The sequence below is a fragment of the Neurospora crassa genome, linkage group IV (assembly GCF_000182925.2).
Source record: "Neurospora crassa OR74A linkage group IV, whole genome shotgun sequence".
NCBI classification, from domain to species: Eukaryota; Fungi; Ascomycota; class Sordariomycetes; order Sordariales; family Sordariaceae; genus Neurospora; species Neurospora crassa.
In genome coordinates, this window is record NC_026504.1 from 5,275,735 (window position 1) to 5,292,170 (window position 16,436).

General features: G+C 52.9%; 4 protein-coding genes across 4 annotated transcripts; 1 reads left to right on the forward strand and 3 right to left on the reverse strand.

Annotated features, from left to right (window-relative positions):
- Positions 1-1,056: 1,056 nt before the first annotated feature.
- NCU09926 (hypothetical protein) lies at positions 1,057-1,485 on the reverse strand (the record flags this gene model as incomplete). The annotated part of the gene is made up of 3 exons (XM_953119.3): positions 1,057-1,146; positions 1,217-1,364; positions 1,442-1,485. 3 exons carry the CDS (start codon positions 1,483-1,485, stop codon positions 1,057-1,059), a joined length of 282 nt encoding a protein of 93 aa, XP_958212.1.
- Positions 1,486-1,787: 302 nt separating this feature from the next.
- On the reverse strand, positions 1,788-3,108 carry NCU09924 (BNR/Asp-box repeat protein; the record flags this gene model as incomplete). Its single annotated transcript, XM_953117.2, has 1 exon — positions 1,788-3,108. One exon carries the CDS (start codon positions 3,106-3,108, stop codon positions 1,933-1,935), a length of 1,176 nt encoding a protein of 391 aa, XP_958210.1. The 3' UTR covers positions 1,788-1,932.
- Positions 3,109-3,824: 716 nt separating this feature from the next.
- On the forward strand, positions 3,825-6,180 carry gh3-7 (glycosylhydrolase family 3-7; the record flags this gene model as incomplete). Its single annotated transcript, XM_953116.3, has 1 exon — positions 3,825-6,180. The coding sequence occupies exon 1, from the start codon at positions 3,856-3,858 to the stop codon at positions 6,178-6,180; it is 2,325 nt and encodes a 774-aa protein (XP_958209.2). The 5' UTR covers positions 3,825-3,855.
- Positions 6,181-6,647: 467 nt separating this feature from the next.
- Positions 6,648-9,332, reverse strand: NCU09922 (hypothetical protein). Its single transcript, XM_953115.2, has 2 exons — positions 8,743-9,332; positions 6,648-8,414 (listed from the first exon to the last, which is right to left on the reverse strand). Exons 1-2 carry the CDS (start codon positions 8,840-8,842, stop codon positions 6,862-6,864), a joined length of 1,653 nt encoding a protein of 550 aa, XP_958208.1. The 5' UTR covers positions 8,843-9,332; the 3' UTR covers positions 6,648-6,861.
- Between the last annotated feature and the right edge of the window lie 7,104 nt (positions 9,333-16,436).

Genomic DNA, 16,436 nt, shown 5'->3' on the forward strand with positions numbered 1-16,436 from the left:
CTCATTACTATTCATCATGTCCATGACTGTTGGTTGTTAGGTGCCGAACCCCAATTCTGGAACCTGGTAACCGTTGAATTTCATAATTGTGGTTCAACTGGGGCTTTCCCCGTCGTTTTCGACATACCTACCCAAGTGAAGGTCCCTTCAATCATGTCATGTATCACTACCTTACCTACCTACCTAAGATCACTTTTTCGGCAGTCATTTTCCTGGCTGGACACTCGCGCCCAAGGCCTGACCATCCCGGTCCTCCAAAAAGGATCCAGCCTCTTCATTCTACAGTCCAATCAATACCGGTGGTTTCTTTGTAACATAGCTCTAGACCTCGGGTCAACTTCCCGAGGTGTTTGTATGTCTACACTTAATCGACGTGTTTCGTTTCATGGACCCAGGCGTAGTAATCTTACCTGGATCATGCTATTTCGGAAATTTAACACGTCACTTGAATCTTACCGATACCTTTCCCAATATATGATACCTAGACATTCATTTTATCCTCATAAGGTTTGAGACAGCTTGGGATAGAATGCCAGGAACACCAAACCAACCAACAAGCCAGCATCAAATTCTACATATGTTTCTTATCACGGTTTCGACCCTTCGGCAATATGCGACGACGTCGTCAAACCGGCCATTCAAAAAAATAATCACGTATTCGTCAGAAAGATGGGTCAGAATTGCTGCGGTGATACCGGACCCTTTCTCTCTGAATACTATAGAGGATACAGCCAAATCATGCTACGATAGTTGACAGCACGGCCGCACACTCGTCGCGATTCAAGCTATCCTCCTCTTTGAACGCTTCTACTCCCTAGAGTCATCTTTTCATGCATCCATTTATGTTCACTACACCCAGGGCCCAGAATTTCCGATAGGTGGTATCTTCCGGATCATGAATATCCTACGCTAGTCACTTGACCGACACGTTTCCCAAGCTCAAGTTCCTTCCATCACAACACATCCACATCATGGTTACATATATGCTTCAAAACTTGAGAGAGAGAGAGAGAGAGACATTCTATGTACCGACAGTAAAGTACCTAGGTACGCCTCTCACTTCCAGCAGTAAGCACCAGGGGCGCCTAGTTGTTTGCACTGCTTGTCAAAGTCTCCGCTATCGATGCAACAGTTTGGGGCCGAGCACTAAATAGGTAACGTAGACTGGTCAGCCAATATATGGTTGTTGGACTTTAATGGAAACGGGCAATCTTACTTGATGATGCTGATCTTCATGGTACGTCTCGATGCAAAATGTACTACTCTCCTCGTTTTGCATATCGCATACTTGCTCCGTGAGATCGTCCCACTGGGGGCCAGTGCCGGATGGGTCCTGACACTTGCAGTTGCAGCCTGCGAGGGCGCTATCGATGATTAAAGAGGGAGGAATGTGTCGTTAGTTTGACGATATCTCTCAGTCGTGCGATTACAACATACCTACCTAGTAAGACTACCGAGAATGGCAAGGAAGATGGAAATTTGCATATTGATAAGGTAGAGGTAGAGAATGAATGAGGGAAATCCAGGATGAGGATGAAGTTGAGAAGAACTTTTGAGAGATATCTTCCAATTCCATGTTATGGAATAGAACGGCGGTGCCCTAATATACTTGTCGTCAGTGTCTTTTTTTTTATACGAGTTTCGTGAAGTGAATCTTGCTACGGCTGTAATAGGTAGGTAGAAGCTGTAGCATATACTCGGTTACAAGAGGTAATTTGTTCGATCGTGACACCGGAATCCGAGTTAGGGTTGTATGTGTACTGCCGGGACTTTGGTAGGTACTTTGTGATTGAGGAAAAAGGAAAGGTTCCAACAACTACAACCCAGGCTATTCATTGGGTGGACACAATATCGTGGGACTTGACCATATCTACCATTCACGCAGCACATAACCGTGGTCAGTACCACAACCCATAACAACTGAGAGGTAAGCTAGGCGGGATGTATCGTCGTTTTCAACACCTCAATCAAGTTGAGGACACTCAGGCTCAGTTCATCCGGACCGCCTTCATCGAAGGTCGCGCCACCCAGCACCATCAGTTTCCTCGGATCCCTCCTGAATATATGCAAAGCCCGGCTGTAAGCAGCAGGCTGCTCAATAGCATGCATCTCCCACTTGTCCGGGTCCCCACCAAAACGGTTGGTATAGACCTCGCTCCGATCAGCGTCCGAGACCACGATGGTGCCGTTCGGCCCGCCAGCAGAAGACCAGACCACATACGGCGAGGCATTCGGCGCGAGCTTCCCGTCAATGACTATGGGGATCCCAGGAGCCGAGTCAAACTTTGTCGGCTCGTCGGCGATGTGGTAGTAGACCGGGTAGTTGACGCCGTAGGAGCTCGAGTTCCCGACAGGCAACTCGTGCACCAGGATCCACTTGTTGATGGTTTCGATCTTGGCTACGACGGTCATTCCCGGGCGAGCGAGGTATTCATCGTACCGGACATCATTGACGACGGGACCCCAGGTGCGGAGGTCCTTGGACCGTTGATGGGCGAGTTTCTGTCCATGCTTGGGGTCCCGCTGGTCCGAGTAGTAGACTATCAGCTCGTCCTTGTATTCGAGGAGGAAGGGTTCCCAGACAGGCGTGGCGCCGTTGGTCGTGTTGGGACGGCCGCCCTCGGCTACGTGGCTGACGAAGTTCCAGGTGCGCGCCTTGTCGGTGCTGGCGTACAGGTCGATGCGGGTGCCGTTCTCGCTCCAGCTGTTTCCCGAGAAGAGAATGGTGCCGGCCCTGAACCCGCCGAGCGGCTTCTGCAGTTCAAGCAGGGCCGGCTGTGCGCTCATGCCCCAGCCGTTGACTTGGTCGGTGATGTTGGAGATCCATTTCCAGTGAACACCGCCGTCCTTGCTCTCGAAGACAGGGAAGGATGAGTTGCTGCCGGCAAAGAAGTCGCCGCCGATGATGCTGGAGGTGACGAGGAGAGTGCCGTCCTTGAGCTCGACGTGTCGGGGGTACGAGGCGCGCTTGCCGGCGGGTGGGTCGTAGATGATGCGTCGGGGGAAGGTGCTGAAGGGCGGCGGGTCTGGTTTGCACCTCCCTGCCAGAGCGGCCACGGCGAAGTGAAATGACAGGAAAAGGGTTGTAAGTTTCAAGTTTGTAAGCATGGTGGAGCTCAGATGGATGGTAAGAAATAAGAAAGGCAGGGGCAGGCAGGCACGAGAACTGTTTGGCATTAACTGTTCACCATACCTGCCGGTTACCTTGACCTCTTCATCTTATTATTTTCCTTTCCACTGTTGTTTTCCAGACCAGACCGGGACAGTCCGAGCCATCGCCGACGCTCAAGAACAACAGGAACTTGACGCTCGGGTTCGACCAGCGCCGGCCAGTCACCACTGACAGCCGCACGAATAGGGTTCCGAGGCCGGAAATGTTTGTTTAAGCATGGTCCTTGTGTTCTTGTTTCCCCGTGGGGGATCGACTTTGACAGCTCCTCCCCCGCACATCATTACCATCAACCAGGTAAGAGAGGTACTGATCCACCGATCTGGATGTAACCCAGCGCTGCATCGACTTTATCCAAACAAACAGCCGCGATGCGCCCCAATCGGCCACCAGCGTCCTGTACCGAGCGAGCTACCCCGGGCATTTTATCCCAATGACGGGAATACCAAGGAGAGGGGTTCACCATCGAACCCAAACTTCAGACCTTCGGATTCCATCCATGGTAGTAAGCGAGAAATGTTGCATACTCCCCAGAGCGCACAGTCGGCATCGAGACACGGCAAGTCAACGTGTCGTCTCAGTGACATGCTAGGAATGAACGGCCAATACTTAAGAAGCCATGCTGATGTATCGGAGGGATGGATGGGGGGAATAGATGTTATTCACCAAGTATAACAACGACAAACATGAAGTCGTCTTGGGCTTCATACTGCCTGCTCAGCTGCACTTCTGCACTGGTCTCTGCCATTGACCTGCCATTCCAAACATACCCCGACTGTGTCAACGGCCCTCTAGCCAGTCTCAAAGTCTGCGATGCCACCCTATCACCGCCACAACGCGCCGCCGCCCTCGTGGCTGCCATGACGACCGAGGAAAAACTTCAGAATCTCGTCAGCAAGTCCAAAGGTGCACCCCGTATCGGCCTCCCAGCCTACAACTGGTGGAGCGAGGCTCTCCATGGGGTGGCATATGCACCCGGAACACAATTCCGGAGTGGCGATGGCCCCTTCAACTCGTCCACCTCGTTTCCCATGCCCCTACTAATGGCAGCGACATTCGACGACGAACTCATAGAAAAAGTGGGCGAGGTCATCGGCACCGAGGGTCGGGCCTTTGGAAACGCAGGGTTTTCCGGCTTCGACTACTGGACCCCCAATGTCAACCCCTTCAAAGACCCACGTTGGGGTCGTGGCTCAGAGACGCCCGGCGAGGACATTCTACGCATCAAACGCTATGCTGCATCCATGATCCGGGGACTCCAGGGCCCTTTGCCAGAACGCAGGGTCGTGGCTACCTGCAAGCACTACGCCGCCAACGACTTTGAGGACTGGAACGGCTCGACTCGGCATGACTTCGATGCCAAGGTCACGCTGCAGGATCTGGCAGAGTACTACTTGTCGCCCTTCCAACAATGTGCACGGGACTCCAAGGTTGGATCCATCATGTGTTCTTACAATGCTGTCAATGGAGTGCCAGCCTGCGCAAACACGTACCTGATGCAAACGATTCTCCGGGAGCACTGGAACTGGACTGCGCCCGGTAACTACATTACCAGTGATTGTGAGGCTGTCTTGGATATTTTCGCGAACCATCACTACGCCAAAACAAACGCAGAGGGTACAGCTTTAGCCTTTGAGGCTGGCACAGACAGCAGCTGCGAGTACGAGTCCTCCTCAGACATTCCCGGCGCCTGGACTCAAGGTCTGTTGGAGCAGTCGACGGTTGACAGAGCTCTGACGCGGCTCTATGAGGGTCTCGTGCGAGTAGGCTACTTTGACGGCAACCATTCAGAATATGCATCACTCGGCTGGAAGGATGTCAACAGTCCAAAGTCACAGGAGGTGGCGCTTCAGACTGCTGTAGAGGGCATTGTCCTGTTGAAGAACGATCAGACTCTCCCTCTGGGTCTCAAGACCGACCCCAAGTCGAAATTGGCCATGATTGGGTTCTGGGCCAATGACCCAAAGACTTTGTCAGGCGGATATTCCGGAAAACCGGCATTTGAGCACTCACCAGTCTACGCAGCTGAAGCGATGGGCTTCAATGTCACTACAGCGGGCGGGCCAGTTCTTCAAAACAGCACAAGCAACGACACATGGACACAGGCCGCTCTAGAAGCAGCGCAAGACGCCAACTACATTCTGTATTTCGGCGGCCTGGACACCTCAGCAGCTGGCGAGACAAAGGATAGGACGACCATCAACTGGCCCGAAGCCCAACTCCAGCTCATCAAGACCCTGACCAAACTGGGCAAACCACTAGTCGTGGTGCAAATGGGCGACCAGCTAGACAACACCCCACTCCTAGCTACGAAAACAGTCAACTCTATTCTCTGGGCCAACTGGCCAGGTCAAGACGGCGGAACAGCGGTCATGCAAATTCTCACGGGCCTCAAGAGTCCCGCTGGACGTTTGCCCGTGACGCAGTACCCTGCCAACTACACGGCCGCGGTCCCCATGACAGATATGAACCTCCGGCCTTCCGACAGGCTGCCAGGGCGGACTTACAGGTGGTATCCCACGGCGGTCCAGCCGTTTGGTTTTGGGCTGCACTACACCACATTCCAAGCCAAGATTGCCGCCCCCTTGCCGCGTTTGGCCATCCAGGACCTTCTTTCACGCTGTGGTGGTGATAATGCCAATGCCTATCCTGACACCTGTGCCCTTCCACCGTTGAAAGTAGAAGTCACCAACTCCGGGAACCGGTCGTCGGACTACGTGGTACTGGCCTTTTTGGCAGGAGACGCGGGCCCTAGGCCCTACCCTATCAAGACGCTTGTGTCGTACACGCGGCTGCGTGATGTCTCTCCCGGGCACAAGACAACGGCACATCTGGAATGGACACTGGGAGATATTGCCCGCTATGACGAACAAGGAAATACCGTCTTGTATCCGGGAACATATACGGTTACTGTGGATGAGCCGGCGCAAGCGAGTGCGAGCTTTGTGGTTGAGGGCGAAGCGGTTGTTTTGGATCGGTGGCCTGCTCCTAGTGGTCAAGTGGTGGTGTAATAAGTCTTGTTGACTGGCAGTGTAATAGTGTAGGTTATCGAACAAAACAAGACTTGCGTGCTTATGTAGGAGTACACTGTCAAGTGTGACATTAAGACTCCAACCTTGATTCTGCTTCCGCTGTCATATATATCTTACTTAGGTATGCTTCGTGCTTATGCAGGTTTCATGGCTGTCTATGTCCTTCACTCATATGAACACTCTTTAACCCTCTGAACATCCCACCACTATTTCCATTTCTATCTCATCCATATCGTCCACCGAGCCTCCTAACATCTTACTAACTCGCTCAATCCGCATCTATTACCGAATCTCGTCCATGACAAAGTTGATGAACCATCTGGATGTAGCCTTGGTCGACGATTAGCTAACAGGGCAAGCGGGAGGTCATGAGAATTTACCGAACACGGACAGTCTAGTAGTGCCGCTCGTCGTAGTTAGGAAAGGCCATGACAAACTTATGATAAGGCTTACAATGATTCAGAACATATTGGATAGAGTGTTTTAGGAATATTTTATCCAAGAACCACCTAGTAACTGGATTCAAAGGTATACTATTTATACTTGAATGCAGATACAGTATACCCAAGGTCTACTGTACTGACCATTCGGCCAGCCAACAACCACAGTTCTCAACAACAACAATTTTCGTTAGGATCCGAACAGGACAGGACAGACCCATCAACAAACAGCAAACCACCTCCCCCTCCCCTTCCTCAACCCCCTCACATGTCTCTCCAATCTCTTTCCCTTCTCCATCACCGCCACCCCGTTCTTCTCATCCCCTCCCAAGAACTTCCCTCGTCCTGCCTCCTCGTCAAGACCAAGCACCACCGTCTCCACCTTCCCCCAATCCACCCTCCAATCCACCCTATCCCCTTCTTCTCCTCCCCCCGTCATTGTTTCCTCTCTTTCCTCTCTCTCTCCAGCACCACTACTACCATCTTGATCCAAATGCATCATATCCCCCATCGGCCCCCTACTAACCGCCCACAAGGCCTCCCACCACCCACCACACCCTCGTAGATCTAACCACTCCAGTCTATACCACGCCCTACTTAATCTCCTTAGCACCAGGATCGCTTCCGACCAATCGTTGTCGAGCGAATGGCTGTAGGGACCCGTACCGCCGTATTGCACCCTCCTCCCTTGGGCGGTGACAAAGGATGCGTATTTGGCGTTGGGGGTGAGACTGGGTTCGGGCCAGTTGGCGAGGGAGAGGTGGGTGAGGGTGGGGTGGTGGGAGGCGAAGGAGAGGAGGTGGCGCCAGGAGGGTAAGGGGTAGTTACCCGGAGTGGTGGAAGGGGAGGTGAATGTAGAAGAGGAAAGAGGGTTGGGAGGGAGAGAGAGGGAGAGGTGCGTGAGGTTTGGGAGAAGAGGGCGGGGGATGGAGGAGGAGGAGGAAGGGGGTTCTGGTTGGAATTCATCTTCTTCGTCGGCAGAGTCTTCCCAGGAGTCTCTTGGTTCGGCGGTTTTGAGGGAGGCGGCGGTGATGGGTTTTGTGGTGGAGGGTTTCGGAGGGAAGAGCAGGTCGGTTAGTTCGCGGAGGGAGAGGGAGGTGCCGATGGAGTGGGAGAGGTCGAGGTGACGAAAGTCTTTGTTGGCGATGCTGGGGTCGAGGTAGTCTTCTTCTTCTTCTTCTTCTTCTAGCTGCTCGGCGTCCTCATCTTCATCATTGCCTTCTTGCTTTTGTGGAGGGAGGAGAATGGCCTTGAGATCGGCTAGAGTGACGTTGCCGGGATCCTTCCAGATGCCGAGGTACGCCACGAGTGCTTCGCGGAGATGGGTAGGTAGATGCTGATAAAGATAGTAGCGACAATACTCTCGTTGGAAATCCCAGCTGTGTGCGAACTGCCGGAGAGTCAAGTCAATCAGACTACCTTTGGCCGGAAGGTACAGCTCAGGCAGCATGTATTTGTCTAGTCGACGCCCGTCCGAGCCGGACTGACGAGGCACTGTGGAAAGTATCCCGTGTGCCGGCCGATTCAGCCAGCTCTGTGGCGGGGCTGGACCGGGAGGCAGCCTTCTACCGGTGGCATCCACACGGGGTCCACCCCGGCCTCGACCCGGACGCGGCCTAGGCGCCGGTGTCTCGGGTAGCTGTAAAATGTCCCGGATGACTGGTGGCACCGTCGGCCGAACATCTAATGCGCCTTGAGCATTACTATTACTGTTCACACCGAGACGGCGCAGTTCAGCGAGCCGCTGATTGACACTGCGGCTTTCTGATTCACCTAAAGTCCAGTGTGTTAGTACGACAAGACCATGCTAGATAAACTATGCCAGCCCTCTTGGCATCAATCACTCAGTGTGTATGAACATCTTTGCGGACAGGGGCACCGAGTGAGGCTCGAGGAGCACGATGTATTTGGCGGGTCATGCACCCGCCCATTCACCGGATCAGACAGCAGACAGACAGACAGACAGACAGACAGACAGACAGACAGACAGGCGGGCAGACAGACGGAGGGAGGGTTGGCTATCAGGGTGGGAATGAAATGATGGATGGGTTTGACGGGCTACACAGAGAGAGAGGGTGGTGTAGCAGTTCAGGTAACGCACCATTGTGGCTGCCGGCGCCCGCAGCGGTGGAGCTCAATGAAGCTGGAGCAGTTGACTGCGGTTTGGAATATTGTTTGAAATGGACTCTTTTCTTCGGCATTAGGTAGGTAACTTAACCCTGCAAGTTGGTGTCTTGTGCTGGACAAGATTGGCCTCTGCCGTGAAGTGACTCAAGTTGGTACGTGTTTTGATCTCTTGGTACTTGGGAAAATGTCAAGCTTGATGATGTTGTCGTTGTTGTCGCGTAACTGACTGTATTGGTAATTTTACACGTTGAGAGAGGTAGGTACCTTGAGGTTCGATGTTGATAGAGGCAGGTCAAGTAAGCTAGGTCGCAAACCGGATGAGTCGTCGTCGTCGTCGTCCCCCCGCCCTGCCTTTCAAACTGGCCAATGCGTGCGTGCCTGCCCTCCAGGCAACGACGAGATGGGGCCCTGCAGGGCGGTTATGGATCACCGTCGTGGGTGCAAATGACTGACGGTATCGTGTGTGGATGGCCACTTCCATCGCATGCAAGGTATTTTGACTGGATCAGCTTTGGGTACGTCATCCAACCACTCAAATCCGATGATGATCGAGGAGGAGTAGGTCTAGGAAGATGGGTGGAAGGAAAGGCACAGTCAAGGTGAGGAACTGTTACGGCACCGGCAGGCAAACACCACGGAGGCCAAGACTTCTCGCGCCTCCGATGCCTCTGACTGGTCAACCGCTCAATCCCGGTGAGTGGGAACAAATGCCTGGCCCTGAACGGGTCCGGGCGCCCAAACCCTGTCCCCAAATGCAGGTCATGCTTCCGGGGGGCATGCCCTGGGGTGTGCTGAGACCCCCCCTCCCCCCCTCGCGCTGGAGCCTCCATACAACCAACCCCAAGTACAACAAGACCGTTGGCTAGTGCCCATCCCGTCGCGGGCCCTGGCACCGTCCATCATCGCCCGTAGTGTAGGGGGTGCATGTTTTGACGACTTTCACTTCCGTTCGCATTGCCCGGCCCCAGCTCTTGTTCTTTGGTGGCTTCACCTCTCTGCCTTCTAGAAGCCACCCTCGCACAAAACAAACCCCGTGGACGACTAGCTGGCTTGAAGTGTCTCGTACCCTTGCAGCTTGCAGAAAAGACCGGAGAACAATCCGGAAACTGACTGAGAAGCTAACCGTCTATGGAGAGCAGAAAGCAGGAGAGATGGATCATGAGAATACATTCGAATCGTATTGGCGCATTCGTTGCTCCAGCGGAAAAAGACCCTTGATGTTCTCGCTAGCTTCGGAACTCTTGTTTACCTTTTGCGCGGCCATCCCCATGGCGGATTGGCTTGGCTTCCCGAAGCCTTCGATAAGCCGCAAGATGGGTGGCTTGTCCGGGCAGATTTGAGGATTGTCTTGCGCCGAATATTGGTCCGTGACTATTGCTTCACATAGACGACAGTCTGATGAAAATACTCCCCAAAACATCTCGGGCTTGCCAATCAAGTGACGCAACTGAACGACGCATGCCAGCTCGATCGTCAGCTTAGTTGCAAGACCCCTGATCATACCATCGAGACCGAAGGCCTCATCCCGGACCCGACATGGCCAGCAATCGAGATGATCCCGGGCGTTTTTCTGCACTTGCTGATTTAAAAAAAAAAAAAGAAAAAAAAAAAAGAAAAAAAAAACCCTTCTGCATCTTCATATCGGAAGATCGACCGCCTACGAGGGCCCCAGAACGTGCGCGCCCTAATCGGAGTGTGATCTCGTGTCCGGACCTCGCATGCATCGAGAACGAGGCGCCTATACCCTTTCATCATCCATCTGTCGGTGCTATTTTTAGTGTTCAAGCCCGATATCCTCCTCCCTCGTGAGGAGTATTCTGTACGAATCGGGTGCGAAGGGCTGCCCATTTTCCGTGTCGTCGTGGTGCCATGTTTGGTGAGTTTCGAGGCATCAGGAGGTGTCGCTCCAACGGGATCGTGAGTAAGCTACCCCAACCAAGATATCTCTGCATGGCAGGCATCCAAGCTCTCCGTGCAGGTACCAGCCATCACGATAGATCCCGTTACCTGATATTGTTGCACAGTCCATGCATCGGGAGGTAAACATGGTCTGGATTTTGGAGGCACAGCCATATGCTGATTGCAGCTTTGCTCACCAGCCCTCCGACGCTATCAACCATCACCATTGCCTGTTCGCTCCTTCAACTTGGTGGTGACTTACGGGTTCCGAGACTCCCGAGCCAAACTGGGCAACGCCAGATTGCTGCTTCATTTGATGATAAAGAAGTCGGGGTGGTTTCTGAATCTTGTCTCACCCCAATCCACCATGGACATCAATGGGCGAACTGACGCCCAGCTCCTGTGCCATCCCAGAAAGCCATTCAACCCCCAGCATGTCCACACAAGACGTCTGCCATAATCGGAGACACATCGGCGCCGTGTTACACCCTAGACCATTCTTGGTCTGACCAGCAGTTCCCTGACAGCAGGCCACGGCCTCCCATGAGACAAGCAGATCATCATCCGATGAATGTGTCAAGCCTAAAGTTCGAACTGAAAGCCTGTCACACATTACCACGGGTCAAGTGGGGACTACCATCGAGTAACCGTGATCTACCGTCTCGAGCGACGTAACTGACGGGCCAAGAAGTGAGGCGTGTAGTGACATGCTTGTGGGACAGACAAATGCGGGTGAGGTTTCGAGACAAGCAAGAGACGCAGCGGCCGGAGACTCATGGGTTTTCACCAGGCCCATGAAATCAACTCAAGAAGATTCCACCCGCTTCGGAGTATGCGCCACGTAAGCATCCAGCCGGTCTGAGATCATCATGGGGACGGTATTTCGCTCCTCCAGGAAGCCTGCCTTGCCAAGCTCTTTCTTGTGATAGTCTCTTTATCCACCTTGGGCTAGACCGAAGGAGCCCACTTCGGTCACGGCATGACGCTTGCGGCGGTGCAATCTATGGTTCGTCTCGGCGGGGCATTCGGTGGCAAAAGGATGCGGTCCTGTCTGTCGTGGCAGAGTCGAACAAACATTGAAGTCTAGAGGGCCGGATTTGGAAGGGGTTAGCGATCGAATTTGGAAGTCGTAGCAAAAACAAACCTAGATTCGGAGACGAAGGCAATGTTTGAGCAACCTCTGGCAAACTCAAATTAGCCCAAAGTGTCCTCAAAGAGCTCCAAGCACCACAGGCAGCCCCTGGCTCGGTAGTTGTAGCGGTCGTGGACTGAGGATACCCGTCTGCAGCGACTTGCGCAAGTTCGGGTATGTGGTGACCATTCCCAGGAGGGTGGTCTCGTACATGGCTCCTTATTCTTTCCACTCCATGGCCAAATTGCGTCAAGGGAGGAGGGTCCGGGACGAGAATGCACACAGCTTCATGCTTCGACGCCTTACTGCCGTATCAATTCAGTTGCTGAAAAGAACGACCGGTGATTGCCCGATTGCAACGACCATGACGGACATGTCGATATGAATGCACGTACCAAGCGTCGGGATGCGTCTGTCCAGACGTCGGAGTCGAGTTGGGGTGGAAATGGAAGACGCTTTCTATGGAGAGGCGGCGTAGTTACACCTACACCCGTCTTGTTTGTTGATTGGACGATCTATAGCCCCTTCGAGCAGGTAGGCAACCGAAGCCATTACGCTTGGTAAGGGTGCAGTGAACACATCGCATGTAAGCTCTGAAGCCTTTGCGTGTTTTCGTATGTTTGCCTTTCTCAACACCTTGGGTATGCGGTAAGAATCTCAAATACCCCATGATATCAATAAATCCTTGATGCTCATTCGCAGGGGATTCCGGTCTTCCTCGACGCCAAGTCCATTGATGTTCTTTGTTGACCGCAATAACCGAATAGCAAGTCCAGAGATGGCAAAGCCATCTCGCTTGATGAGCTTCGCAGGGAGTCGACCTTGATTAGCCGTATTGAAGACGCGCAACGGACCTGTTAAACCGATGTGACGCCAGACTGCCACCAGACTTGAACGGCATCATGGCCTACATCAAGAACCCGTGAGACGGGAAACAGAAACCAACTGGGAGACCGACAGTCAGTGTACAAAGGAAGCATGGGATGCCAGCCTCCCAGCTAAATGGCCTACCTTGGAGTGTAATCGAACCCACTTACCTTGGGAAAATGACATCCAGATATCCGATCAAAAGATCTCCAAATATGCTCGGGCGATTGATTGCGGACAGACTGCCTAAGCACTCAACAATCAGTCGCCGTAACATGTCCGCTTGAGAACAAGCGCACGGCTCACCATCTTAGCCTTGTTTTGGCTGTCACGTAATGGAAAGGTTTTCCAGCGTTACAAGCCCTCCGTGTTAGTCAAGCTTGTCACAATTTGCTGCAACCAGACTCGAGACCGCTATTGGGTGACTGTCTGTTTTTCCCAACCCATTTGGGACCCAAGTTATGCCGAAGGACTTGATACCATCAAAGCGTGGTCTTGTACCGGCCGTGACGGCTATGTCTCTGCTCGTACCGTTTTGTTGAAGGTGCCCAGGAACCTCCGGGAACCAACCGGGAAGCGGCTTCTCTGTCCTAGATAGGCCAAGCAGCTGATGAGTGCCTATAGCCAGGACACAGATGGGTCACACTCGTTGTACCTCCAGCAGATATGCGGGGCTACCTGGCATGTGTTGCGTGAGGAAGCGGCTGTTCGTGCCTAACAGCACTTACAGTATGTCTGTATGCCCGGTGGAATTTCATGATTTGATCTCCGTGCATGTCAGCCATTGTCAGCGGCGGGCTCGAACCCCCGTAGAAGCTGACCATCGCAGAGGGTGGAAAAGGTCCTGGATTCTGATGCAGGCGGACGGGTGCGGAGGCAGACGTGTCGAACCGAAGCCTTGCTAAGGGCAACAGGCAAGCAAACGGCAAGCCCTGGATAATACTCTGGACCGTCTTGACTCATCGGTGAGGAGACAAAAGGAGACCGGGCGCATTAATGTCTGCATAGAATCGCGTCACATCCTGGTCCAGCTTCACACCCTCTGGGGATGAGAATTGGTGAATCAACCAATCGTCGCCGGTGAAGCAACCGCCGGGTTGGACAGAGACCTACGACCGGTGAGGGCAGATCACGACGAATACCTGGGAAAGCATCAGTGGATTGTCAGGAGTTTTGAAAAAAAAGGGCCGCGGCAAATGCTGATTGGATCCGGTCGATATCTCGTGCTGGGTCAAGGTCTCGGGAATGACACAGCACCAACTGCTAGCAGTGTGTGGTGCAAATTGAGGGCAGAAATGTTAAGGAACCGGAATGGCGTGATGTATACCTTCCTCTCTCCTGCCTCTTTACTTTTCGAGCAGCGACCAGACTGTACCTGGTGTCGGAGCCAGTCACGGAATTCGGAACACGCAGGAGGAGTCTGGTCTGGGGGACGAAGCGGGTAACATGGGTTCGCAATAAACTCATTTGTTCCATCGCAAGTACCGAGAGAGACAAACTGTGCGACAGGATGAGACCAAGGAGCGATTTCCTGCGCTGGCCTGGTAAAACGAGCATAATCCGCACCAACAAGATCCAGCCTAGGTAGGTGTGGTGCTGTGAAGGAGAGGATTGTGCATATTGTGGAGGGAATGAATGAATCTGGCGATACTTTTAGTTCTGTGATTCCAACGATGTCGTCTCGTCATGTGCGATTGAAGGGAGGGACAAGAGCGAATCATTTCCACTTCGTGGGCGAGATTCCATGACAGAATGGAGTGGGAAACTGCTGCTACTGTTGAGTGTCGACAGAACTGAATCGCCAAGTCCAACGCGATGGGCGATGTCCGTGTCTCCCAAATGAATGGGACTGGATCGATTGCCGCAGTGACCGAGTGTGTGAGGTGAATGCGATCGTATGGAAAGTATGGTAGGTATCATGACGGAAGGAACGACACCTTGTTCACTTTCCTTATTTTCCCTTCGGAACTGGATTCAATTCTGTGTGTAGGCTGCAACTGGCCGCAACAGAGATGGAAAGCGCCCCTTACCCTCCCCGAGAGCAAAGCCCGATAGAGGTACTAGGTAGGTAGGTAGAGGTAGGTATCCTCCACCTCCAGGATCGATGGAAGGAGATTGCCAGCCTACTATGTAGAGGTAAGGATGGTTCGATTTCGTCCCGAGCTCTTTCCCATTCGAAAATCCCCATATTCAAATTAAGATTCGTCGACGCGCGTAACTGAATTCGGTTTGCAAAGCCCAAGAGGGCAGTTGCAGCCAGAGCCGAGGAGCTGGCACTGTGTTGAATGAGACTCTCCTCTCCGTCGTGATCGGAGGACGAAGCCGTCACTTGCCATGTGACTTGGTCCAGGTCTACTTGTCCAAAAGAAAGAGGTGCTCAATCAGGAACATACCACATGAAGTACAGGGTCCATGACAGAAGACATGAATTAGTTCACTCTGCGCCTTCCATCTTCTGGCTCTCTCGTTTCTGAGACCTCGACCCGGACCCGTCAAATTTTGGACGTTGAGGTTCTCGAAGTGGGTCTTGAGTAGTTACGGTGCGGAGAAAGAGCCAAGCACGCCAAGATAGGATGGATACGGTATCGTCCACTCAGAATGCGAAGATAGGTAGAGGCCTTGTCAAAGTGGGGGTGCTCTGGGGTTCTCTCGGTCGTCGGCAGGTGTGCTGTTGCCCCCTGTCGCCGCAACGGAGGCAAGCAAGGAAGGAGCTTGGCCTTGGTTTTCGATCATTTGAACTTTGTCCAATTTCAACCACTCCGCAAGATGGACAGACGCTTCAGTTCACTTCACTCATCAAAGCAGGAGATTTGATGGAAGGTACTGGTGTGTCTAAATCCGTGTCTCTTTCCAGGAGCCATTCTTTGGAGGCATTAGCAGCTTCCGGTTTCATCAGCCATGACGGCCTCTGAACCTGAAGTAGTACGTGTAGGTACATCCCAGCTCAGCTGTACACAGGTCGGTATCCATTCCCCGGATTGCCCGTGGCTTGAGAGATTCTCAATCTCGACAGACACACGCGCCGGGATCTGAGCTCCGTCGTCTTTCCAACGAACCAACCCTTCAGTTTCGACCGCCCATCCCGTCTCGGAGGACGGATGATGCTGACTTGCATGTTCTCATCTTTTCAATTTGGTGGATGGGTGACCTTCGTCTGCATCTTTGTTCATGGCGCTTCACAGCCCGTTTGCATGCTCCAGTCGGATCAACATGCATGGGCGATCAGCTTTCAGAATCTCTGTCTCTCCCAGCTCCCCATCTCTCTTCAGTCGAATATCAGGGTACATGTAGGCAACTGGGCGGGTAACCTTTGCCTCATATAAACAAAAAACCAACCCGACCCGACTCTGATTGACTTTCTATCTAGGTACTCTAGACGCGATACAGTCTCGTTGCAGCAGTGGCTGCAGGACATGTGTTACCTCCAGGTCATGACCTCTGCATTCGGTTGGTTCACATCCACAAGTTGTGGCCTGTGGCAGTGACTGAACAAGCTACCTACGTCCAGAGAGAAAGTATCGGCATCTGAGCTTAATTACCCAATGAGGGCGGGTTCATGCACCCTAACAGAAGAAGCAGACACATTCCAGTGAATACACTGCTAAAGAGGTGAGACAGCCAGGGCTAGGAGGCTCCGTCGTCGTTTCTAGGGCTCAAGGTACACCTTACTCTTACAGTCCCAATTCAGCCTATTACTGACGCTAACCCCATTTTTTCCCCTAGGGGCTTTGACCATGTTGCCAATGGGCTTGACTAGAGGTGTCAAGTCC